Raw genomic sequence first — 26,060 nt, 5'->3', positions numbered from 1 at the left:
AACACCTCAGGGTCAGTCAGGTCTAACTTTTGTGGTTTGGATTTGATCCTAATATACCACTAAGGTATTTTCCAAGGAACTTTGCTGTTGCTATAGCATACATATGCTGAAATATACATTATACTATATTTTGAGGCTGATTTTTGTGATTCAGGTTAGTATTTGTGATTATGATATTCAGCCACAAAAAGATATTTTATTGAGGTTGTCTTGTCTTCTCTTGTCTATAGAATAAGTGGGGCTCTCTGATTCTTCCATGGCTTTTATCCTATGGTATCCATCCTATTCTTCAATGGTTATTCATTTCAGTCTGTTTAACTACCCAATTTCAAACGCTCATGCTCAAAAAATATGAATTCCTTGGGCAGGGCAAAAGTCCTCATTTGTCATTTCTTTTAAAACAAAACCATGTATGCATCCTTTCCCTATGCACACGTAAAATTCTTTCCTATCTCTAAAAGTGCTTTTATCACTAAAGCATTGTTACTTGTTTGGGAGGATATTAGTTTCTACTATTGTCTTCTCCTTTGATTTTGCAAACTCTTCTCCACAATTTAGGAAAAATTAAAAAGCTTCTTGGTAACAAGCAGACCCTTGCCATAAACTTTTTAGTAACTAAATGCTTCATTTGAAACAACAAATGTTCATTTTATAGCAACTGTGTGCCAAGAATAGTGTGAAGTACCAAAGATGAAAGCTAAATGGCTTGATCCTTGCTCTAAAGGAAATGGATCTAGTGGAGGAGAGACGAGAATTTAAATAAGTAATCACCACACAGAGTGACATGTGCAACAATAATAGCAAAATGAATGCAAAATTTGGAGGAACTAGTACCAGGCACAGAGTTAAGAAAAGCTCCAGAGAAAAAAAGAAATGTCTTCATTATTTTCTAACAATGGTTTGTTTTGCCCATTTTATCTTCGTTATAGGAAATTTGTAAAGTGAATAAATATGTAATTATCTACCTAACTTCCTCAAGCAGGTAACTACTACTAACATTTTTATATATTTCCTTTCTTTTATTTTCTATGCCTATTTTTGTAAGTTTGAGATACTGCTGTCAACATTTAATATCCTGCTCTTTTCATTTAACATTATAAGAATGTTAGATTTTGCTAGAAACAGTAGATTATTGGTGGCTCATTTTGACCCTCCTTCGGCCTCTGACTCTGTAGCCAGAAGCTCATCAAAGCCTAAGTTGAATAAACCAACCAAAGACCCTGGGATGTTGCACTTATGTAGAACCCACTCCTCGAGAGTCAGGGTCTTTTCACAAGCCAGTCAGAATTTTCCGCTGAAGTAAAACAGGAATGTGTCCTGATTCCCTTCAGCTTATTTCTTAATAATGGATTCATGAGCTGTTGGCATTTCACTATCCGCCCCCCACTAGAGCAGACAGAGAAAAGCAGTTTCTTATATATAGACAATATAATTTGTGTAATAGTGGCCATAGACGCACTGTGTCCTACTAGCTTATTATTATCACAACAGTTGGATTACAAATAACATCCTCTCAAACTCAACTTTGTATCTTTGGTAGATGTGCCCCAACTCTTAACTTGTTCATAAATAAAATCCCCACACAACAAATTGCCTCATGTGGTCACATTTTGTCAGCAGTGTTTCCTGGAGCATACTGTAGGAGGCATCATTGTCAAGGCTGCCTGTACTTTTACTGAGGTCTTTCTATCTTGGAGCAGGCAAAGATGGTTGGATAAAGGAAACAACTAATAACACCTATCAGAAGAGTAACACCAGAAAGAGCTCTGGTTGGGAAGTGTTGCACTCAAACTATTTAGTGTCCAAGCTCTGAAGTAGCTTCCAAACAATGTTTGAAGGAGAACGATGCCGTGGTTGCTCCGAGCAGCATCTGAGTTGAGGTCAGTGAGTGGTTCTGCAGATCCACAGCTTGCTGGGCCCCTCACTCTTCATAACAGGATGCTAGTTTTGTCCTGAGCAAGGTTATCTGTTAGATCAGATAGTTCTGGAAGTCTGTTTATGTGTGTGTGGTAAAATATACAGTACATAAAATTGACCATTTGAACCATTTTTAAGTTGACAATTCACTGGCATGAAGTGCCTTTGCATTGTTGTGCAACCATCACCAACATCCATCTCCAGAACTTCATCTTCCCAAGCTAAAACTCTGTAGCCATTAAACAATAACTCTCCATTCCCCCAGTCTGGAGTTTATTGTATGTTTTGTTTTTAGTTTAAGCTTGACTTTTATTAACAGAAGAAAATGTCAGTGCAGGAACTTAGATTGTGATCCAAGAATCTAATTTAAGTTGGCTAACTAAAAATTGGTTTTTACGTATTCAGTTCAAAACCTGACAGAGAATGATAATTCTACCTATTTCTAGTATTATTATTATTGCTGTAATTATGATACTAGTATGATATTACTCTTATTATTAAAGCTATCACTATTCCTGTTACCGTCACTAATATCATTACCACCATCAATTCTTTCCTGACTTCCTGCAGTGGCCTTCTCACTAATCTCTCTGCTTCTACTCCTGCTCCTTAATTATTCATTCTAATAAGTCTATTTTTAATTATTCAGCTAGATTAGCTGGACTCCAGGTACTTTTTCAGCAAGTACAACTTTAAATTCATTAAGCGTATGAGAAGTATGACTAAAAAAAATTATTCTTTGGGAAGATTAATTGAAATATAATTCAGTCCTTCTATTTCTGTAAATATACTTTAGTAACAAGGTAAATTCACAGAAAACTAAAAATTTGCATTATGTCATATTATTTCCCTGCAGGAGCGTTGAGTTGGCTAATGCAACTGCCATGGCTTTTATCAGAGATCACTCTAAGACGCAATTTGGGGAACTTGACATTGTGTCCCTTGTTAGGATTTTGTACTCTGACTTCTTCATGGGGTCTCCCCAGAGCAGTTCATGTATGCAATTCAACTGCATGACTTCCAAGCAAGGGAATGTTTTTATACTGTGGATCCTGAAATGTGATACTCTCCAGATTTTCTTCTATGTTTGTTGATAGAAAGCTAAGAGACAAATTTTTGGCCCACTCATAGCCAAAAGGCATTTTTTAGCTTCATGCCTGACTCTGTTTTATGTCTCCATTCTTATTTTTCTTTCTTCTTTTGCTTTGATGGCATCCTTTTTGGATATCTGCATCTCCTAAGGCACCTTAAGTCCTTTCTAGAATAGACATTTTCCATGTTTTTAAAACTTTGTCAACATCATTTTCAATTGATATATAATATTCCAGATACTGTAATTTATTTGACTATTTTTGGACATTCATGTTTTTCCTCCCCCATGCACACTTTTTTTGCTCTTGTAAGTAAGGCTGTGATGAATAGCTATGCATGTAGACCTTAGTTCACTTTGCAGATCATTTCCTTGTTTCTAAGCTTATGAATTCAAATTGCCTAATTTTCCATAAAGTTGTGCTGAAGGAGTTTTCTAGTCAGTCAGAGCTAAGAAGAATATGTGAAGCAGAGATAACTAGTAGTAACCTAGAGTTGTCCGAGTGTCATGCACATGTCAGGATAATGGTGGAGAGGTAAACTGGCCCAGATCATTTAGGACTTGAATGCCTGGCTGAGGAACCTGGATTATAGCCAGGTTCTAGGGTCCTGTTGAGGGGTTTGGCTTGTGCTGCGTGCACAGCATGCTGGCAGTGCTGTGAAGCATGGCTCCAAGGGCTCTAACTGGAGTTAGAAAACTATTGCAAAGTCCAAATAAGAAATGCTGGCTACCTGAATTGGAGTGTTGGTACTGGGGATGTAGAGAGATGGACCTAGTCAGGAGAGATTCGAGAGGTAAACCCAGGATGAGTCAGCATTTGGAATAGTTGAAAATGGCTGCCAGAATAAGTTGGTAAGTGTTGGATGCATGCGTATTTGTTTGCATTTAAAATGTGCTCATATCTTTCCATTTGGATTCTAAACAATAGAAAAAATCCAGCAGCTAGAACACGGTTTCACTCAAAAACCGTAACAGAAGAAACAAATCTCAAGCACTGTAATAGATTTTCTTTATCAGTCAAAAAAACACTTAAGGGCCTGCTTTGGCTTATCTTTTTAAGACATTCTTCTGAGTTATCCAGCCCCAGAACACTCTCATAACTGGGTCATTTAGGAAAAGTTCCATTTTGGATAGATCATTGTTTGATTCCATATGTAAATACTATGCTATCCTTCCTCTTTCTCTTCCCTCTGTTTTAGGAATGAGGCTAAATTTCAATTGTATCAATTTAAGAGCTCCCCTTTGTAATTCAGGACATAGAAAATATCATACTATTTCCTTTTTTTTTTTCCTTTGAAACTTAAGGCTATGCTTTCACAAAGATCAGACCATGACTGATAGCATTTGTGTTGAAAGAGATGAAATGGAGATTTAAACACAATAATATGCCAGACTAAAAATCAAAAACAGAGTAAGTGGTTACTCTTACAGTACAAATTAATAGTGAAAGGACAAATGAGGCGTGCCTGTGAAAACTGGCACAATAGATACCCTAACTGGCAAAGGAATTTCTAATGACATTTCAGTATCTGAGTCAGATAAAACCTCAAAGGGATAGGCTTGGAGATTTGGAAAAGGAATTTTTTGCGGGCTGTTGAAAAGTCAGAGTCTAAATTTGGTCTACTAATTTCGATGAATTCTTTGAAGGTCTGTTTTATAACATGTGTCTACAATTGACTAGATGCTCATAAATCATCCCTGTCCATCTCACCAGTCAGTCAGCCAGCTACTTTCCTTTCTTACTTGATGTGACTGATGTATATTTTTAACATGGGCCTAATGATTAATTGACTTCTCAAATACTACAATCCATAAACTCTTGTCCTCAAGGACAGGTGACATTTTCCTCTACTGCAGAAGCAGTTCTGGGAGACATCTACTATAAATATATACATATACTACTATATACATGGCAAACAGTAGAGGGATCTGTTTTAAACCCCTCTGAACAAGCACATAGCTTAAGGCTTCCAGAGTAGCTTGCCTGCCAAGGCCAAGACTCCTTAAAATTGTATTAATGGGATTTACTGAGCAATGTAGGTGAGAACTCAGCACCTACACCAAAAATGCCTTCCTAACAGTGGTTTGCATCCCTTGGGCCACCCTGGAAAGCTGATTGTTTAATGTGTCCCAGGAAGATTTCTTGTTCTCATTGGATGCTTCCAACCAAACCCACCTGGGCATTTCATAGCCTCCTCAGCTTCTCCTGAAGCTCTGATGTGGGATCCATGTCTTGGATCCTTTAATGATAACCCAAGGCAACATCACATTTGGACTCTGATGTTCATCTGTGAAGTCCCTTTTTGGGGGGAAAAGGGACTCTCATTCACTCTCCCTGCCAGACATGACATGATCATAACAAACAATATAACATAAAGAAGAATTATAACCTGATATAAATATGGACACCGTTTTAATGTTTGCGAACTCAAAGAATCACAAGTTTTACTGAAAGCACTAAAAATAGACACTAACCCCTTAAGATTGGTAACCCTAGGGACCAGTCTGATTTTAAGATGAGTCAAATGAACTGAATGTCTGTGTGGAGAGAAAATTCTAAACTCTTTACAAGTAAAAAAGTTTACAAAGTGCTGTAATGTGATCAAGATTCAACTTTGAGTCCTGTAACTTGTGAAGTAGAAAACAAAGGGCTGTTTTCCAGCCAGGCAGGAATGGTCTGTCCTGACTTCACCCTGCTGTGCCTGTTATATGGAACAGGCTTGATTAGGAACAGATTTTTTTCCAAGTTCCTTTTTTTTTTTTGAAAAAGAATGATGAATGTTGGCTGATTCTCCTAAGGTTTGACATATTCTTTCATGCCAACATTATGTGAATTAGATTATTGGGCATTCTGTTTATGCCTGTTTGTTTATAGATGTGATTTTAAAAACAACTTTCAAGGTTTCATTACTAATTGTGGGAAATCTTGAAAATAGAGAAACATATGAAGTCAATAAAAATAATAATCTCAGAGTGACATCAGCATCATGGCAGAGTGAGCTCTCCCCTTAAGCTCTCTCCTCTAAGATACAATGAAAAGAACATTCGTATGCCAACAGAGAACATCCACACAACACAAAAGACATCTGAGAGACCCATGCAGCCATACATCTGAAGGTGGAGGTGCTGCACCCCTGGAGGAAGTGGAAGGAGGCAAGGGAATCTCGTCTACATCCTTAACAGCTGCAACCCCAGGACTGTGGCTCAGAGAGGAAAGGGGGGAGGGAGGTGGCCCTCCATGGGAATGCCATTGCTCTCTGAGGTCCCTCACAGCACAAAGGAAAGCCCCACACAGAGGTGACTAGCTATCACGAGAGTGTCTTCAGCAAGCTAGCACCCTGGGAGAGCAGGTAGCAAGGACAGAGTGAGAAGCCTCCAGGATCATGCAGATGAAAAAGTGCCCCTCCCCCCACCCGATGCCCCAATTCTGCTGATCCAGAAAAGCAGTGGCTGAGAGCTGAGCCACAGATTGCAGCAGGCTGAGAATTCACAGCTTTGACACCCACCCAGTGGTGGCAGGTGGAAGCAGTGACTATGCATTACCACTATGTGGAGACACAAATACACACCATTAAGCTATATGAAAAAATACATTAAATCTCCAGCCCAGAAGAAAAATGACAAGTACCCATAAATCAATCCTGAAGGCACAGAAATCTATAATCTAAATGACAGAGAATTCAAAATAACTATCATAAAAAAAACTCAATGAGTTGCAAGAAAATATAGATAGATAGTTTGATGAAATCAGGAACTTCTTCACAAAAGAGATTGAAACTATAAAGAAGATCCAATCTGAAATATTAGGGATGAAAAATGAAATGGATGAGATTAAGAAAAGTATGGATTCCCTGATCAATAGAGCTGATATTATGGAGGAACGTGTCAGTAATCTTGAGGACAGAAATATACAAATGGTTCACATGGAGGAAGAGAGAGAACTAAGACTAAAAAGAAATGAAGAAATTCTTTGAGAAATATCCAGCTCAACTTGGAAATGCAACATAATGATTTTAGGTATTCCAGAGGGAGAAGAGGAGAATGGAACAGAAAGCTTGTCCAAAGAAATGATAGCTGAGAACTTCCCAAACCTGGAGAAGGAGCTGGTAATAGGAGTGAAAGAAGCCAATAGATCTTCTAACTATATCAGTGTAAAAAGACCTTCTGCAAGGCATATAGTAGTAAAGATGTCAAAAGTCAATGACAAAGAAAAAATATTAAGGACAGCAAGGCAGAAGAAAATAACCTACAAAGGAACCCCTATCAGGCTTTCAGCAGATTTCTCAGCAGAAGTCTTACAAGCTAGGAGAGAATGGAATGATACATTCAAAGTTCTAAAACGCAGAAACTTACAGCCAAGAATACTCTATCCAGCAAAAAATCCTTCAGATATGACTGAGAAATAAAAACTTTCCCAGATAAACAAAAGCTCAGAGAGTTCATTGCCACAAGAACCCCCCTACAAGAAATCCTCAAGAAGGCCCTGATAGCTGAAAAAAAAGGAAAGGGGTTACACAGCCGTGAGCAAGGAAATAAATAGGTAGACAAAATCAGAAAATTGTGTCTTGCCATCAGAACAGGTTAGCAAACACTTGATTATAACATTAAAGATACAGGGAAGGAAAACACCAAAAATAAATATAATCTTGTCATTTTAAGCACAAACTCACAACACAAGGTGGAATAAGATGTGACAATAACAACTTAGAAGGGAGAGAGGGCAGGGATGGAATCTGCTTAGTCTAAGGAAGTAAGAGGCTATCAGAAAATGGACTATCTCATCTACGAGATTTTTTTATAGAAACCTCATGGTAACCACTAAACAAAAATTACAACAGAGACAAAAATGTTAAGGAGAAAACTAAGAAACCCATCATAGAAAACTACCTAATTGAATTGGTAGTCTGAAATACACAGGATGAAAAACAAAGGAAATGCAAAGAACCAGAAGATGAGCGAGAAAATGGCAGCATTAAGCCCTCATATATCAAAAATCACTCTAAGTGTAAATGGACTGAATTCTCCAGTCAAAAGACATAAAGTGGAGGGATGGATTAAAAAACAAGATAAAACAAAATGCTGCCTCCAGGAAACAGATATCAGCTCTAAAGACAAACATGGGGACAGAGTGAAGGGATGGAAGATGATACTCCAAGCTAATGGCAAACAAAAGAAAGCAAGTGTTGTCATACTTATATCTGACAAAGTAGACTTCAAGATAAAACAGGTAAAGAGAGACAAAGAGGGGAAGTATATAATGATAAAATGGACACTCCACCAGGAAGACATAGGACTTATAAATACTTATGTACCCAACATAGGAGCACCAAAGTACATAAAGCAACCATTAACAAACCTAAAAGGAGATACTAACAACAACACAATAATAGTCAAGGACCTTGACACCCCACCTACATCAATGGATAGATCATGCAGACAGAAAGTCAGCAAGGAAATAGTGAAATTAAATGAAAAACTAGACCAGTTGGACTTAATAGATAAATGTAGAATACTCCATTGCAAAACAACAGACTACGCATTCTTCTTAAGTGTGCATGGAACATTCTCAAGGATAGACCATATGTTGGCAAAGAAGGCAAGCCTCAATAAATTTAAGAAGATTGAAATAATATTGAGCATCTTTTCCAACCATTATGCAGTGAAACTAGAAATCAACTGTAAGAAAAAAGCTGGGAAAGGGACAAAGATGTGGAGACTAAACAACATGGTACTGAACAAGCAATGGATCACTGAAGAAATTAAAGGAGAAATCAAAAAATATCTGGAGACAAATGAAAATTAAAACACATCATACCAACTCATATGGGATGCAGCAAAATTGCTCTAAGAGGGAAATTCATTGCAATACAGGCCACCTTAACAAACAAGAGAAATCTCAAATAAGCAGTCTCAAACTACACCTAACAAAACTAGAAAAAGAGGAACAAACAAAACCCAAAGGCAGCAGAAGGAGGGAAATAATAAAAATTGGAGCAGAAATAAATGAAATTAAAACAAAAAATACAGTGGAAAAATGGATCAATGAAACAGAGCTGGTTCTTTGAGAAGATAAACAATATTGACAAAACTTTAGCCAGGCTCACTAAGAAAAAAAGAGAGAAGCCTCAAAAAATAAAATTAGAAATGAAGGAGGAGAAATTACAACAAATACTACAGAAATACAAAAGATTGTAAGAGAATACTATGAAAAGCTAATGCCAACAGATTGGACAATCTAGAAAAAATGGATAAATTCTTAGACTCATACAGCCTCCCAAAATTAAATCAAGAAGATATAGGTAATCTGAATACACCAATCGCTAGTAAAGAGATTGAAACAGTAATCAAAAACTTCCCAAAAAAATAAAAGTCCAGGACCAGACAACTTCTCTGGAGAATTCTACCAAACATTCCAAGAGGATTTAATATCTATGCCTCTCAAAGTATTCAAAAAAATTGAGCAAGACAGAGCACTTCCTAACACATTCTATGAGGCCAACATCACCCTGCTACCAAAGTCAGACAAGGACAACACAAAGAAGGAAAATTACAGGTCAAGATCACTGATGAACATAGAGGCAAAAATCTCAACGAAATATTGGCAAACCAAATACAGCAATACAATAAAAACATCGTACACCATGATCAAGTTGGATTTATACCAGGGACACAGGGATGGTTCAACATCTGCAAATCAATCAATATGGTACACCACATCAACAAGATGAGGAATAAAAACCACATGATCATCTCGATAGATGCAGAGAAAGCATTTGACAAGATCCAACAGCGATTTATGATAAAAACTCTCAATAAAATGTGTATAAAAGGAAAGTATCTCAACATAATAAAGCCCTTAAATTGCAAACCCACAGCTGACATCATGCTTAATGGGAAAAAGCTGAAAGCTGTCCATCTAAGAACAAGAACAAGACACTAGTGCCCACTCTCACAACTCTTATTCAACATAGTACTGGAGACTTTGGCCAGAGCAGTTAGACAAGAAAAAGAAATAAAAGGAATCCAGATAGGCAATGAAGAAGTGAAACTCTCACTGTTTGCAGACAAGATGATTCTATATAGAGAAAACCCTAAAGAATCCATTGGAAAACTTAGAAATAATCAAGAACTACAGCAAAGTTGCAGGGTACAAAATCAACTTACAAAATCAGTTGCGTTTCTGTACTCTCATAACTAACAGAAAGAGAACTCAAGAATACGATCCTGTTTACAATGGCAACAAAAAGAATAAAATACCTAGGAATAAATTTAACCAGGGAGGTGAAAGACCTATACAGTGAAAACTATAAGACGTTGCTGAAAGAAACTGATGATGACATAAAGAAATGGAAAGATATTCCTTGCACATGGATTGGAAGAATAAACTTAGTTAAAATGTCCATACTATGTAAAGCAATCTACAGGTTCAATGCAATCCCAATTAGAATCCCAATGATATTCTTCATGGAAATAGAACAAAGAATCCTAAAATTCATAGGGGGCAACAAAAGACTCCGAATAGCTAAAGCAATACTGAGAAAAAAGAGCAAAGCCGGAGCCATCTTAATCCCTGAATTCAAAATATACTACAAAGCTATGGTAATCAAAACAGCATGGTACTGGTACAAAAACAGACACACAGATCAATGGAATGGAATTGAAAGCCCAGAAATAAAACCACACATCTACAGGCAGCTGATCTTCATCAAATATGCTACGAACACACAATGGAGAAAGGAATGTCTCTTCAATAAATGGTGTTGGGAAAACTGGACAACCACATGCAAAAGAATGAAAGCACACCATTATCTTTCACCATACACAAAAATTAACTGAAAATAGATCAAAGACTTGATGGTAAGACATGAAACCATAAAACTTCTAGAAGAAAATATAGGCAGTACGCTCTTTGACATCAATCTTAAAAGGATCTTTTTGAATACCATGTCTACTCAGACAGGGGAAACAAAAAAAAAAAATAAACAAATGGGACCTCATCAGAGTGAAGAGCTTCTGCAAGGCAAAGGAAACCAGAATCAAAATGAAAAGACAACCCACCAACTGGGAGAAAATATTTTCAAACAAGGGGTTAATCTCCATAATATATAAAGAACTCACATACTTGAACAACAAAAATACAAACAACCCAACCAAAAAATGGGCAGAGGATATGAATTGACATCTCTCCAAAGAAGATATACAGATGGCCAATAGGCCCATGAAAAGATGCTCAACATCAGTAATCATCAGGGAAATCCAAATCAAAACTACACTAAGATATCACCTTATACCCATTAGAATGGCTATAATCACCAAGACAAAAAATAACAAATGTTGGAGAGGTTTTGGAGAAAAGGGAACACTCATACACTGCTGGTGGGAGTGCAAACTGGTACAGCCACTATGGAAAACAATATGGAGATTTCTCAAAAAATTACAAATAGAAATAACCATGACCCAGCCATCCCAGTGCTGGGTATTTATCCAAAGAACTTGAAATCAACAATTCAAAGAGACTTATGCACCCCTGTGTTCATTGACGTATTATCCACAATAGCCAAGATGTGGAAGCAACTCAAGTGCCCATTGACTGATGATTGGATAAAGAAGATGTGGTATGTATATACTATAGAGAATTACTCAGCCATAAAAAATGACAAAATCGTCCCATTTGCAACAACATGGATGGACCTTGAGAGTATTATGTTAAGGGAAATAAGCTAGACCAACAACACATGGTTTCACTCATATGCAGAAGATAAACAAACACACAGACAAAGAGAACAGTCCAGTGGTTACCAGGGGGAAGAGGTGCACTTATATAGTGATGGACAAATAATAATGTCCAACTGAAATTTCACAATTTTTTAAACTATTATGACCTCAATAAATAATAATAATAATCTCACCACCTAGAAATAGTCATTGTTGATATTGGTATACTTAATTTGTATAATGCATGTATATAAACATCACATGTATATTGTTAAACATTGTAGAGTCAGGCCATTGGTACAATCTTTATTCTATTTTCTCATTTGACATTAAAGGGTAAGCATTTTCCTATAACTTTAGAAATTATTTTAAAATATTTTGGTGGTTACACAATAGTCCATTCTTGGAGTTTACTTAACTGATCCCTATTGTTCAGTAATTAGTGTGCTTCCAGTTTTCATTATTATAAAGTCATGACCTTAATTGTTTATTTTTTTTTCTGTATTTATTCCTTAGGATATATTCCTAAAAGTGAACTTACTTTGTCAAAAGTGAGTTCAAAGGATCTTGATAAGTTTTGTCAAACCGCTTTCAGGAGAGGTGGTAACAATTTACATTACCCTTGCAGAATGTGAGAGTGTTTATATTAGTGTCCTTTTGGAGCCATGAAGTGGTACCATTTTGAACATCTTTCCCATCTGATAGCCAAATATAAAGGTAGCACTTAATTTTAATCGCCATGTCTTTGATTTCTCTGAGATATTACTGTTGGCTAACATAAGCTCTTCATATATCATATCTAATATAAATTATCACTGGTTGTAAGGTGCTTCCTAACTGCAGAGATGTTAAAATGTGGGGGGAAAATGGTATGGCCTAGAAATCATAAAATGTGATATTAACTATTTTAAGTATTTTGTTTTCATATTTTTGTTAAATAATGCTTTTTCTCATTTAAATGCTTTTGTTTTTATGATGCATTTTGATTAATGGGAAAACGTTGTTATAAAATTTATGTTTTTATTTTTATCTCTTCCTCTTTAATCCTTCCTTATCAAGAAATAAAATAACTGATCAAGTACATTTTTTAAAATGTATCTGAAATTTATTTTGGTGTAAGGCATCCCACTCAATAGTCAATGTTTATGAAAATCATTCTTTTAAAAACTCTTTCGTTCAGGAACATAATTTTATACAATCTGCCAAATTAAAAGTTTCGTAGTGTGGTAGGAGTTTAAAATAGCATGACTGCTTTGGAAATTTGTTTGACAGTTTCTACTAAAGTTAAACACGTACTCTCCTCTAACCTAGTGATTCCACTCTTGGGTGTATATGCAAGAAATGAATGCATACATTCACAGAAAGACTTGTACAAGAATGGTCATAGCACGTTTATTCATAACAATCAAAAAATTGAAAACAACCTAAATGTCTAGCAACGGAAAAATCTATAAACAAATTGGGATACATTTATACAATGGAATACTACTCAGCAATAAAAAGTAACAAGCTATTGATATTCATCAAGCACAGATGAATCTGCAAAACACTAGTTTGAGCAAAAGAAGCCTGGCAGAAAAAGAACAGATACTTTACGATTCCATTTACATGAAGTTCAAAAGCTAATCTATGGGAACAGAAGACATAATGGTGGATACATGGCAGGGAGTGGGTGTTGACTAATAAGGAGCAGGAGAGAACTCCTTGAGGGGATGGAAACTATATATCTTCATCTGGGTAGCATGTGCATAAATACATACATTCTCAAGAAATCTAGCTTGCTTAAGATTTGTGCCTTTTACTGTATGTTATACCTTCATTTAAAATAACAGAAAAAAATTTAAAGTATCAAAGGAGCTATGCTGTGGACTTTTAAAAAAATAGTTCACTTTGTACATTAGTCAAAATTATATAAAATTTAAGTTCAGAGTTTGCAGACAGTGTTTTCTAATGTTTCTTTGATTACTTTGGATTTGTATGTGTGCACTGCTAAAAACTAGGGATCATTTAATCAAAGAGATTAAAGGAAGGAGACATGAAAGGAGATTGCATTGCTGGTCAATGATGTCTGATGTGTTTATTTTCTGTTATATTTTCAACAGAGCCAATACCGCCTTAGGAAAGAAATCTTGAACTATAATAACCTTGTTAAATATGGCATTCTGATTGCAAATGTCCTGGTCCCCAGTTATATTAATCAACTAGACACACAGGACAAATGCCAACCAGCTTTGCTGCCCCGGCCAAACGATATAATTAGACCAGGGTCAAGTTTTAAGCACAGAGCCTCCCGCTACCAGAACCCAAAGGAGTGAGACACGCTCTCAAATGAGGATTCTGCAATTCCTTTGTAACTTGCATTCCCAAAGGGTCGATTGCTTCCACAGTAGCTAAAAAAGAACAATTGAGTTTAGTAGCGAGAGGATCTGATGCAGTTTCTTAGTTTCTTAAGTTTTATTGATTTTTCTTTAATGCTATTTAAACCCAATGCTGTGGACAACTGGGTGAAATAAAATGGTTGTTCATTATAATACTTTAACTTTGCAAAGGGCTCTACTGTTTACACAGCTCTTTTACATATAATGTCTAATTTGCATCTCACAATAGCCTATAATCTAGGTAGGGCAGGACCGTTATCATCCTTTTATTTACTAAAAGAAAACCTTAATTCAGAGAGGTTGATCACAGAGCCCAAAGCAAAGCCAGGTTTTCTGATTTCTAAGCCAACACTTTTTCCACTGTACCACGGGCCACGGACTTGACGCCTTAGCTCTACCCTCACCCTGCCCCATGAGGGTGTTCTGCTGTATATTCTACTCTCTGAGAGTATGATTTTGGCTAAAAATCTGCCTCAGAAACCCCCATCTCGCTCTGAAGCAAATGTCTAAGAACCCCAAGGAAACCAAATCAAATCTAGCCCAGCTTTAAGGATTGTACTTTCTCCTCAACGATTCCAAGCTTATTATTGTGGGCCTGAAAGCAGATCAGTCTTTTTCAGAGAAAGGCAGTGCTTGTGCTAGTAAGTTGGGCAGTACTTTACTTGATTGCATTCTTTTTTTTTTCTTTGTTTCATCAGGTAAAACTGCTAACATAGCCTATTAGTTTGCCAAAACAAAGTAATTATGTTTATAACAATAGCCAGAATATGGTTACTACTGGTTCTGTGTGACAGCTCTTTTTCCCTTTCCTTTTCTTCTTTTTCTTCTTTCTTTTTTTCAAAAATGATGTTTACATAATCTAAATAGGGGGAATCAGGGCAATGCAGTTTCTTACACTTGGTCCAGCCACTTTAGACGAAGCCGAATAGCAGAATCACCGACAGTGAGGCACTGGGCCACTTGGATAGTTTATGGTAGGGAGGGGCTGGTGTCTGCTTAACCGGCCTGATCCACACCAAACCCCCAAACAGCACATCCTCACCACCGCAAGGACTTTCTGTATAGGAGACGTGGAAAGATGAGACGGCATAGATGGAAATAACTTAATGACGAGAAATTCGTCATCACCAGGAATGAGGGAAAGCCTGGCTCAGGTCCATGATTATTTTCCTCACTGTTCATACCTCTTTTCTACTCAGTCCATCCAGATTGTTTCAGAATGCTCATTTGGACCCATGCTTTCCAGCTCTATTTCCTGCTTTTACTTTTAAAATCGGCTATATTTCAACCCAACTGAGTTTCTTATACATCTCACGACATTGCAGCTATGCCTTTACTCAAGTAAATTCCTGCTCCTTGGATTTCTTCCCTCCAATCTCCACACTTCAAAGTTCTTCCCGTCCTCTAGTTTCCAATTTCCTCACAATGTAGCTGTTCCCTCCCCTGATTTCTGTGGCTGTTTTTTTTGTATCTATTTATTATCTGTCACTTTACATGTTGTACTACCATCATTTAAAAGAGTCACTGTCACTATTAATCCACTGAACACTTACTAACTAAGCACTTTACAAACAAGTATTTAATCCTTACAACAATCCTGTAAGGTACTTGACTAGTCAGGATAGGCTAGGCTTTGCTGCAGTAACAAAAAAAACTCCAATTCTAAGTGGTTAACTACAACAAAGATTTCTTACCTATGTTTTGTGTCCATTGTGTGTCAGCAGGGAGAGTCTGCTCATGCCAGTCAGGCTGACAAAGCAGTTGCCATCTCAAACATTGTTCATTGACAGGCAAGGATTTAAATGCCATGGTCTGAAGTGAAATCAGTTATTTCTCTTTATAACTTACTGGCCAGAATTAGTCACATGGCCATAGCTACCACCAGGAAAGCGCATGATCTTCCCATCTTTCCGTAAAGAGCTGACATATTGGATGAACAATAGTGATGAACATCTCAGATAAATACTACTATTATCCTTATTTTATAAATGAAGGAACTAAGGTTCAGAGGGGTTAAGAGGTTTTCCCAGGTGTGGCAGCCAAGATTTAAAATGAAAGCTGCCTTATTGCCAAGCCGGAGCTTTTAATCTCTACACAGTATGGACTGTGCATCTTCCTATCAGCCTGTCAGTTTTATGTTAAAAACAGCTCACCAACAGGATGCATGCCTGATTCATCTTTGTACCCCAATGCCAGCACAATGCTCTGCATGGAGTGGTGCTACGTAACTACTACATATTAATGAACTTGTTATTCTGTGTCAATTTTCCTACTTTTCCTCAGAACTTAGCATTTCTAGTAGTTAGAAATCGTGGTATCAACTTTGGAATCTTTAACAATATATCAAAATACTCCTTTTCAGACTTCCTCATGTATAACAAAGAAAATCACCTTCCTTACTATACCAAAGTACCACTATGTCAACACCAACCACTGACCACTTTTCTCATTAATGGGCACTGGTTTGCATAATACAGCACAGTAGAAAATGTAGAGAAATTTCATGACACATTGAATGCCTGGTTGCTCGTTACTGACCACAGGCAAGGTATCTGGGCCAGACAAAGATGATACACAGAAAAAGCTGATGATTTCCGGGTGTTTTTCAAAGCCATGGCAATCAAGATGCTGGTGAAGTTCTCATTGAATTCACCTGATTTTAGGAGCAGCTAGACAAATAGAATCCTACTTAAGAAAATCAATAAGAGCAATTTAGATCTCTTTTGTCCTCTGGGTAGGAATGGAATATGTTTCTCCTACGCAACATTCATTACACTGTCCAGGCTCCGCCAACATTTTGTAAGTGCCATCACCACTGCCATTTTGGTCATTCTAACGAAGTTATGCCTGTGCTCGTATCCATAAATCAAAGTTCCCAAAGTGAGACTTGCATAGATGGAGTGGCCCTGTTTTGTGAGCCTGTGGGATGTCTGCCAGGCATTCTAGGCAGTGCATGGGTTTTCCTCATTAGGAACTGTTGGCCCCCAGAAGAAGGCAGAATTCTTTCATTTCTTAGAGTCTATAAAAAATTAAGAAAAATGCTTCCAGAGTAATCTCTACCATAGACAGCTCACTTGCAAGGAAGAGGAACTAAATTACTGTTAATTAAATAATAATTTAGGGAAGATGGACTTACAGGATTCATTTTTTCAGCAAACATTTCTGAGAGCATATCCTATTCCAGGTACTCTTCTAGGTTTTGGAGATAGAAACAATTTGTCTCTGCTCTCCAAGGTGTCACAAACTCACTCGGGACCCAGAACAGTAAACCAGGTGAATACTGAGCCTGTGGGGCTGTGCTCATTGTTTATGGCTGGCATGCATTCTTATTGGTCTGTGCTTGGGCTGTACCAATTATTAAAATACTTTTAATTTCACCCATACAAAACAAAAAAACACCACCACCATGAAACTCTAGCTTCTTATGTGCCAGGTAGTATTCTAAGTGTTTTATGCCTTTGTCCTTTAAAATTGTCATAACAACCCTCTGAAGGGTTATCCCAAACAGTATTGCTTCAGAGGGTTGTCATGACAATTAAAGGACATTGCTGTAAAATACTTACAGAAGAGAAAACTAAGCCACAGGCAAATTAAATTACTTGCCTGAGGTTACAAAGCTAAGAAGCGGTCTTCAGACCCTGAACCCGGAGGCTGCTGCGACACATGTGGGGAAACGCAGTAGGAAGAAAATGAAAAGACACTCTCCTTGGCAGAGTTTGGAGAAAAGGGACGGGATGTTTAGGGAAGAGAAGGGACATCTGAACTGTGACTTCAAACATGAGCAAGATTTGCCAGGACAAAAAAAAAAAAAATGTGAGAAGGGTGTTCAGAGTTATGGTGAGAGTGTGGGGTCGACATAGGGGCATAGCAGATGAGGTGAGAAGGGCAAGAATGAAGGGGCCTTCTTTGTGTGCTGTGATCAGGCATTTTGACTTTGTGCTTTAGGCAGTGGGGAGCAGCTGAAGCATTTCCAGTCTGGTGCGATATCGTATTGTGTTTTAGAAAGCCAAGGCAGGAAAGAGAAACCAGACCAAGTCAAGAAGAGCCTTGTAGGGGCCGGCCTCGTGGCCAAGCAGTTAATAAGTTTGCACGCTCCGCTTCTGCGGCCCAGGGTTTCGCCAGTTCGAATCCTGGGCGCAGACATGGCACCGCTCATCAGGCCACGCTGCGGCGGCATCCCACATGCCAGAACTAGAAGGACCCACAACTAAAAATGCACAACTATGTATCGGGGGGCTTTGGGGAGAAAAAGGAAAATTAAAAAAAAAATTTAAAAAAAGAAGAGCCTTGTGAAAAAAAGTAAATATTACATTTCGGGGCACTTCGTGATACAAATTTGAAAATTTTGTGGAAAGGTGATGGAGCTGCCAACTCAACATTTCCCAGATCTGTTGGGCAGTGGAGAATGGGGGAGTCCAAAGCATTTCGAGGCCAGTGTTATCCTCTACACAAATCAAGCAGGCTGATATCTAAGTATAGGCCTGACGAGGCCAATATTTGAATGCTTTTCCCTTCCGTAGCCAAGTGAATATGCTTAAGGGAGATCACTTTTCCCTTTGGTTTTGCCCGATCCCAACCTCTGTACCTAAGATATTGCCTCCTTGAAGCTGGAGCACAAAAATACATTGGGAAAGAATAAAAATTTGAGTTGCTCCAACTCCTTCCCTCCTTGTCCGTGATAGTTCTGTGAGGGAAGGCAGGGTGGTGGAGTGTAGAATTGGGTAAAAACACTGACTGTAGGACTGGGTTTGAGTCTGAGCTCTGCAGCTTACTAGCTCTTTGGATAATTTCCTTTAATGAGTTTCTGCTTCCTCCTCCATAAAATAGGAATAATAATTCCTACCTCATAGGTTGTGAATTAATAATGCTTATAACAGGCCTGGTACATAGTAGTCATTCAATAACCAGCAGATGTTTATTAATTAAATGAAATTAGTGTTTATTAATTTAAAACACAGTCTTACTTCTTTGATAACTTTGCAAATAAGATTCAGAGGCTCTGAAGACACATTTCCACTACCCAACAAAGCACGGGATATATCTTGTTTCAATAGTTAATGTTCCCTGGAAGAATGGCATTCTAGGTCCCTGAGTGACTCACATTCTTTGATAACTGTCTCACCGTGGAGAATGAAACAGCTTGCATTGGTGCCAAAAGGAAAGCCACAGGATCCTAATGTCAATGGCAGGGTGGCAGGATCTGAGAAAGCCTGAAAAAGGGAGTGAGAGGCAAAAGCCAAAATAGCCCCTTCCTCTTCCAGGTAGGAAAAATAATGTCATTTAATTGGGGAAAGAGTCACCCATGTAGATGAAAGGACAACAGAAAACAAGAATCAATAGATACAGAAATGAATTTAACTGGCTTTGTCATTACTGCTAAAAAATGTGAGAATTATTATTTATAATCATCTTGGCAATATTATGCCATTGTCGATGTCATCTTTTGTCGGGTGTTTGAAGAACTCTTCCTAAAATGTTTGCTTCCCCTTGGTGAGTAAGCAAGGAGAAGAGTTTTGTTGACCCTCTGTGGTATTTCCAGCTTGCCAGGCTTGTGAGGAGAGAGATGTTGTTCTCTTGTTCGTCTGGATGTGCTTTCTCATGCAGCCTTTTTTCAAACTCGTGGAGGGACAGTGCTGTGCCGCAAATTGTACAAATGGGATACGTTGAGACTGACTGTGCCTTAGAGATGTTTACTAAACTCCAGATTTTTTCCCTATTCCTTTATTTATTTAGTCTAGTGACTTTTATTTTTCTTTCCATTTGGGAGGAGAAAAATTGTTTCGCAATCCTAATTATAAGGATATAGTCTTCATGTTCGATGATCTGCACAAGAAATATGGTGCTGGAAATAAATCAATGTTAGTTAATCATCAGCATGATCACCCTACATGTCATTTCAACACTTTATTTTTTTTTTGCCCTTAGTTCTTCCTTTGATTTTTTTAAATTTGCAGTTTTTTGCTTTCAACATTAGAAAGGTTATTCTAAAGAGTAGAAATGAGAGTAGTAACATGCATCAAAAAAACCAAGATGCAATACAGTGGTGTTAATAAAATTAGTGGTAGCTTATAATTAAGGAGGGCCAGTGCTTATGTCTTAAACTGTAGGCATTATTTATTCTCTCTCTCTCTCTCTCTCTCTTTCTCTCTTTCTCTTTCTCAGTCACACACACACACACACACACACACACACACACACACAGACTCATTCACTTGCAAAGATAAAATTTCACAGATAAAGAACTGAATCTTGGAAAACTGAGACTTGCCTAAGATCAAACAGCTGGAAAACGATGGATCCATGAGTGTGGCCTTTCAGTGGCCTTTACGTTGTCCTTCACAGGGAACGACTGAACTATGGTACTGCCTGGAAGAGAGGGACCTTGTCTTATTCATCTTTGTACCCAGCTCCTAGCACAGAACAGAATGGAACAAGGGGTGACGTAACTAGTGCTTTATTTTAGGAAGATAAATATGGCAAGGATGAGTGGGATGAAAAGAACAGGAAAAGACTGGTAGCTGGAGAGAAGTTAGATGTTATTACAGTAATACAGAAAAAAAATTAACGAGAGTATGAATGAGGGGGTGGCATTGGGAGATGAAAAGAAGCTATGAATGTGAAAGAGACTTAGAAAGAGTGAGTCTGTGGGATTTGACCACGTGCAGGCAGTCAGGGGTATAGGTCATTTGATGACTCTCCATTCATGTAGCTGATATTTCTTGAGCATCATCTGTGTGCCAGGGACTATAGTAGGTGATAGGATACAAACAGTGAATTAGGCAAACAAGGATTTTGCTTTCATGGAGCTTATATTCTAATGGAGGAGGTATCAGTCAGGGTTCTCCAGAGAAACAGAACCAGTGGATATATACATCCCACTATTTATATATATATATATATATATATATATATATATATATATAAGTATATGTATATATTTTTCAAGCCATCAATTTTTCAAGAAATTGGCTTATGTGATTATAGGGGCTGGCAATACTGAAACCTGTAGAGCAGGCTTACAGGCTGGAAACTGAGCAGGAGCTGATGCTGCTGTCTTGAGGTAGAATTTCTTCTTCCTCTGGGAAATCCCTGGTTTGCTCTGAAGGTCTTTCAGCTGATTGGATAAGGCCCATCCAGATTATTTAGGATAATTTCCTTTATTTAAAGTCAACTGATTGTAGATATTAACTACCTCTACAAAATACCCCTAGATTACTGTTTGATTGAATAACTAGGTGCTATAGCCTAGCCAAGTTGACACATAAAATTAACCATCATAGAGGAGATGTCAGAATGACCAGCGAATAGAAATAACTGGGGGTGTTAGTGACTAACCGCTGGCTTCTGTGGGTTGGAGACTCAGGCAAGGCATATCTGCGTGAGTAGATACAGCTGCATCTTACAGATGAGGCAACTGAGACTTGGGGCTATCAGGTGACTTATTTAAGCTAAAACAGCTAATGGTTGGGTCTACTGTCATTCTGACTCCAGCGTATGTGCAGGAAATACAACAGAGGCCTCCCTCCCAGGAACGGTCAAAGGGACCCGAATATTTGACTCCCTTCCCAGGAGGAACACCAGTTGGTGAGCAAGTTCAAATGAGGAACCTGTTTCCTGAGGGTAGAGCCTGAGCATGGGGAGGTCCATGTTGCTTTTGGCAGCGGCAGGAGGTGGCTTCATCCATTGTCAGCCTCTCCTTCACACCGCCTGCTGCCCTGGGACTGGCCTTCTTTCTGCTCAGCTGAGGGCTTTTGTACAAGCCAGTCGTTGTGCCTAGAATACCCTTCTTGTTCTCCTCTCCCCTTCATGTGGATAATGTCTGTGTAGCCCTCAGGCCTTAGTTTTGGCACTTCGTCAGGGAAACCTTCCCTGCGTACCCAAACTAGGATAAATCTGCCAGTTACAAGCCCCCTCAAGCTCCCTGTTCTTCTAACGTGGTACTTAGCACTGTTGACATTAAGTAGTTTATTTATATTATTTTATTAATGTCTACCTCTCCTGTTATACTCCCTAAGGAAGGAGCCAACTCACTATCATGCTCATTCCCAGTGTCGAGCAGGATTCTTTTGGCATATACTACTTGTTGGATGAATGTGTGGATGAAGGAATGAATGAATGCGATATATGCTTTCCAAGCAGTAAATCTGCAGGCTTTCCAAACCATAATCTGGAAACATAACGACACACCCAGGTTTCTCCTCTCCTTTTTCTAATCCCCGATCTGGTCATACCCTGTTTACAGCTAATCCATCCTTAGCACATGAGTTCTTTTCAATTTCAGTTTAAAAGGTGGCACTTCCCGTACCCTTCTCTGATTTGGGGGTCCTTTTTCAGCATTTGAGACTAAAGCCCTCTAAGACAAAGATAACTGTTAGAACAAAAGAAGACGAAAGTGTGAGAGGGGAGTGGAAGTTTTCCAGGAATAGTGCAGGAGTCAGGCATGGATGGAATGTCCTAAAGAAGGCTTCATACTGAAGACAGACAGTTCTCTCTCTTCTTGCCCCAGGCAGGAAATTCTGGCTGCTTCTGCCTGTGGTATGGAGTCTTGTGAGTGAGAAGAAAAGCTTCTGACTCCCTGATACCACTGAAGGGGATCTTGCGAGCCAACTTGAGAGAAAGTTCGGTTAGGAGGCATCCTACACCTTCTAAATGGCCCCCTCCTCCTGCCCCTCAGATGAAGGCTCCTAATGGCTGGCACTTGAGCATGGCAGTAGAGTGGAGCACATCAGAAAAGGATATAGTACCTTTCACTTGGCTTCTGATTTGACAACCTTTCGGCCGTAACAACTTAAAATGTCATTTGTAGTGTTAAATGCTTCCAGGAGTTCTTCTGCCCTTTTGTGTTAGACCCCCAAGTATTAATGGAAATGAGTCTTTACTTTGCAGTTGTCTTCTGACTGTGGGAAAAGACACTTGGGATTTATTTACAAGTAGCTTCTGTCAAGTTATCCTGAAAAGTCCATACAGGTGTCTCTACTTGCATTCTTTCCATTAAACATTCTTCCTATTGGAAAAGAGAAAAATCTCCCAGTTTCTACATTCTCTCCATTTTCTGAAGCTTGGAAGACTCAGTTATGTATCCTATAGGACACTCCTGGGATCCAGACAAATTTTGACATCACCACAGGGTATAACAGGAAGTTGGCCCAGGAGGGTAGGAGATAGAGGTTCAAGTCTCGGCTCTGCCATTGAGCAGTCAAGTGACCTCGGACAAGTCTCTGGGCTGTAGTGGACTAGGTAGTCTCTGCAGTTACCGCCGCTCTAAGATGTATGGTTCTCATTGCAGGCATCTTTTCCACAAGTCCTGTGTTGACCCCTGGCTTCTAGATCATCGCACCTGTCCCATGTGCAAGATGAACATTCTTAAAGCCCTAGGGATCCCGGTAAGCACAGCACAGCCTACAGCATCGTAATGTCTGTCTTTCTGCATTACTCACAAAGGAGGAAGAAAACATCATCCCTGGATTTTCTGTGTCCCCTCAACCCCAAAGCAGTGGTGTCATCTGAAGAGGCCCCAAGAGAACTCCCATGTCTGAAAACACTTCTCCTCTCACTTTTTCTCAACCTGAGAACATCATAACCCTCTCACCATGTCCATTTTATTTGTCTGTGAGTTGACATGCTGCTTATGCAGCTCGTGGGCTTCTCATCTGGGCTGCAGATTGTGAGTACAGGTGGGACCCCAGCAGAGGCCTGACCAACCAGTGGCACATTGATTACCTCTCGTGTCATTACCCCTGCGCTGTCATCAAGGAGATGTGCATGCCACACTTTCTGATGTTGCCCCCAAATCACCGAGCTCTCAGAGGAAAGGAGCTTTTCCCAACAATGGGAGGGAAAGATAGTTGCTGGGAATCTGGCTCAGAGCCTCTGCTGCACTCAGATCTCTGTGGAAAACTTGAGTGAGCGGGAAACCAGAGCCAGAGCCACTTAATTCTAGCGCTTCCATCAAGCTGATACCCTTAGTTATATGTTTTATAAAACTTAGTCTCTTCCCCAGTGCAGAGAGAATCCCACCAGCTGTCTGGCTTGATGCCCCAGGAAGACTTTCCCAGGACCACATCAAGTGAAGCCTACAAACTGGTGGCTGGTGTGACACCAGCTGCTGTGGGGAGGGCAGGAAGTAAGCCAGGCCACTGAATCCAAGGGCTACACAGAGAGATGTGAGAAAAACACAGGTGCTGTCTAAAAGAAGCTAGACAAAGAGGATCCAGAGAGCAGCCTCTCTCCTTCCCCCACCACTTTGTTGCAGCCTCCCTGTTGTCACTCCTCGCTACTAATGGCAGAGAGTAAAGAGAATGTTAATAGTCCCAAGATGTCACTGAAGAAGGAAGGATCAGATCAGATATCAAAGGTTTTCTTTAATGCCAAAAGGCTAATTGTCCTAGGACTATCAGAGTGTTTCTGTTGGAGAGGGCACACCTGAAGCATTATAAGGTCATGCATTGGCTGAATTACCTACCCTTACCAGCTGTCTCCATGCCAGCTGTATGCTGATTTTCACAGTTGATACACAAAACACAGATCAACTGGTGTGACAACGCAGAGCTCTGAGCTAGATTTGAAAGGCAATGCATTAAATTTTCAGACCAGACTTGTAAATGCATGATGCATTCAAGGTGAAAATCAACTGCAGTGAACATGAAACATTAGTAAAGACCCAACATCTCTACCAGATACTGGTGACTTAGGAAATTGAACTCACTGTTTGCACTTTGCACATTTCTGGCTGTAATTGGTTCTTACAAGGGAAAGGGGAAATGTATGTACTTGTGTGCCTGCATGTGTGTATGTGTGTCTTTGGTCTCCAAAATCTTTAAAATACTCAAAAGTAGGCAGTGACATCATCTCACCTAGTTCCTATTGCTCAGGATATTTTCAAAGCTCCTAAGTGTCGATCCCGGTGCTTCTTGGTCAAGACAATGAAATCAAACCACCCCCAGTGGTTAAATTTTGTCCTAATAGCACTTGACTCCAGACTTTCCCTGGGGAGGTATAACTTCTCCAGAAGCTAGTTGTAAATGAGTTGAGAATACAGCTATTAATTGTTTTTAAAATAGAATTATTGGGTGGCCTTTTGATTTATTTCCAAAACTAATAATATTCTGACTTTTAGCAGTTGGGCATTCTGGCCGTGGATTGATGCCTACTATGTCTGGATAAGATTTTATTTAGCACACTTGACTTCCAGAAAAATAAACATCAGTAGCATCTTCTGGATTTTGTCAAGGATTCTTAAGGGCCAGCCAAACAGGAACATGACACACATCCAAGCTCACCCCAGAGAACAGAACGTCCTCTGTAAAGGAGAAGGCATACAGATGGGGCTACTTCTCACGAAGCACCAAGGCATATGGCTACCCTCCATCCCTTCCTGGGGCTTTTCTGGCTTTGTCCTAGAGTATGATACTCAAGGCTGGATCTGAGAGGAAGGGGATGTTCTTCTACTCCATCCTTTGCTGTGGGGTAGCACCATGCCTAAATTACACCAAAGAGATGAAGTCTTCACTCCATTCTTAGAACTTTCCATGTCATTGGACAAGCTCACAGCTTCTCAACTAGAAAACACTTCTCTAGCTAGCTGAGACCTTTTTTGTGTAGCATAAAGAAATTATTTTACAATTTTCCTAAACTCCTTGTATTCCATTTCTTCTTAATCAAAGAAAATTGAAAAGAGCCTGTCAATCTCTCTGATAATTGGTGCCTGTTGGTCCTTATGTGTATATCCCTTACTCACGCTAAGTGCTCAATAAATGTCGGTGGCATTGTAGGCCTTCAGAGGCTGAAGGCTGCAGTCACAGAATCCTATTTATGAAAATCACCCTGATCCTCCTTTGAACAGCGTCCACTCACCAGCGACTTAGTGGTAATCCTGATCCACTAGATTGTCCAAATACAGGTGGTAAGGTTTTTCTGTTTGTTTTTGTTGTTTTTAACTGAGTGTCCTTGTGCTTGCCTGT

The 26,060-nt window shown here is 39.0% G+C and overlaps 1 protein-coding gene across 1 annotated transcript in view; it reads left to right on the top strand.

Annotated features, from left to right (window-relative positions):
- RNF150 (ring finger protein 150) overlaps nt 1–26,060 on the top strand; it is a 230,096-nt gene that overhangs the window by 161,821 nt on the left and 42,215 nt on the right. Inside the window, exon 5 of the mRNA XM_070504787.1 lies at nt 23,387–23,483. Within this exon, the coding sequence (XP_070360888.1) occupies nt 23,387–23,483 (97 nt within the window). The remainder of the gene's footprint in view (nt 1–23,386; nt 23,484–26,060) is intronic.

This window comes from Equus asinus, chromosome 3, assembly GCF_041296235.1.
Source record: "Equus asinus isolate D_3611 breed Donkey chromosome 3, EquAss-T2T_v2, whole genome shotgun sequence".
Lineage (NCBI taxonomy): Eukaryota > Metazoa > Chordata > Mammalia > Perissodactyla > Equidae > Equus > Equus asinus.
This window is presented reverse-complemented; position numbering and strand designations above follow the sequence as displayed.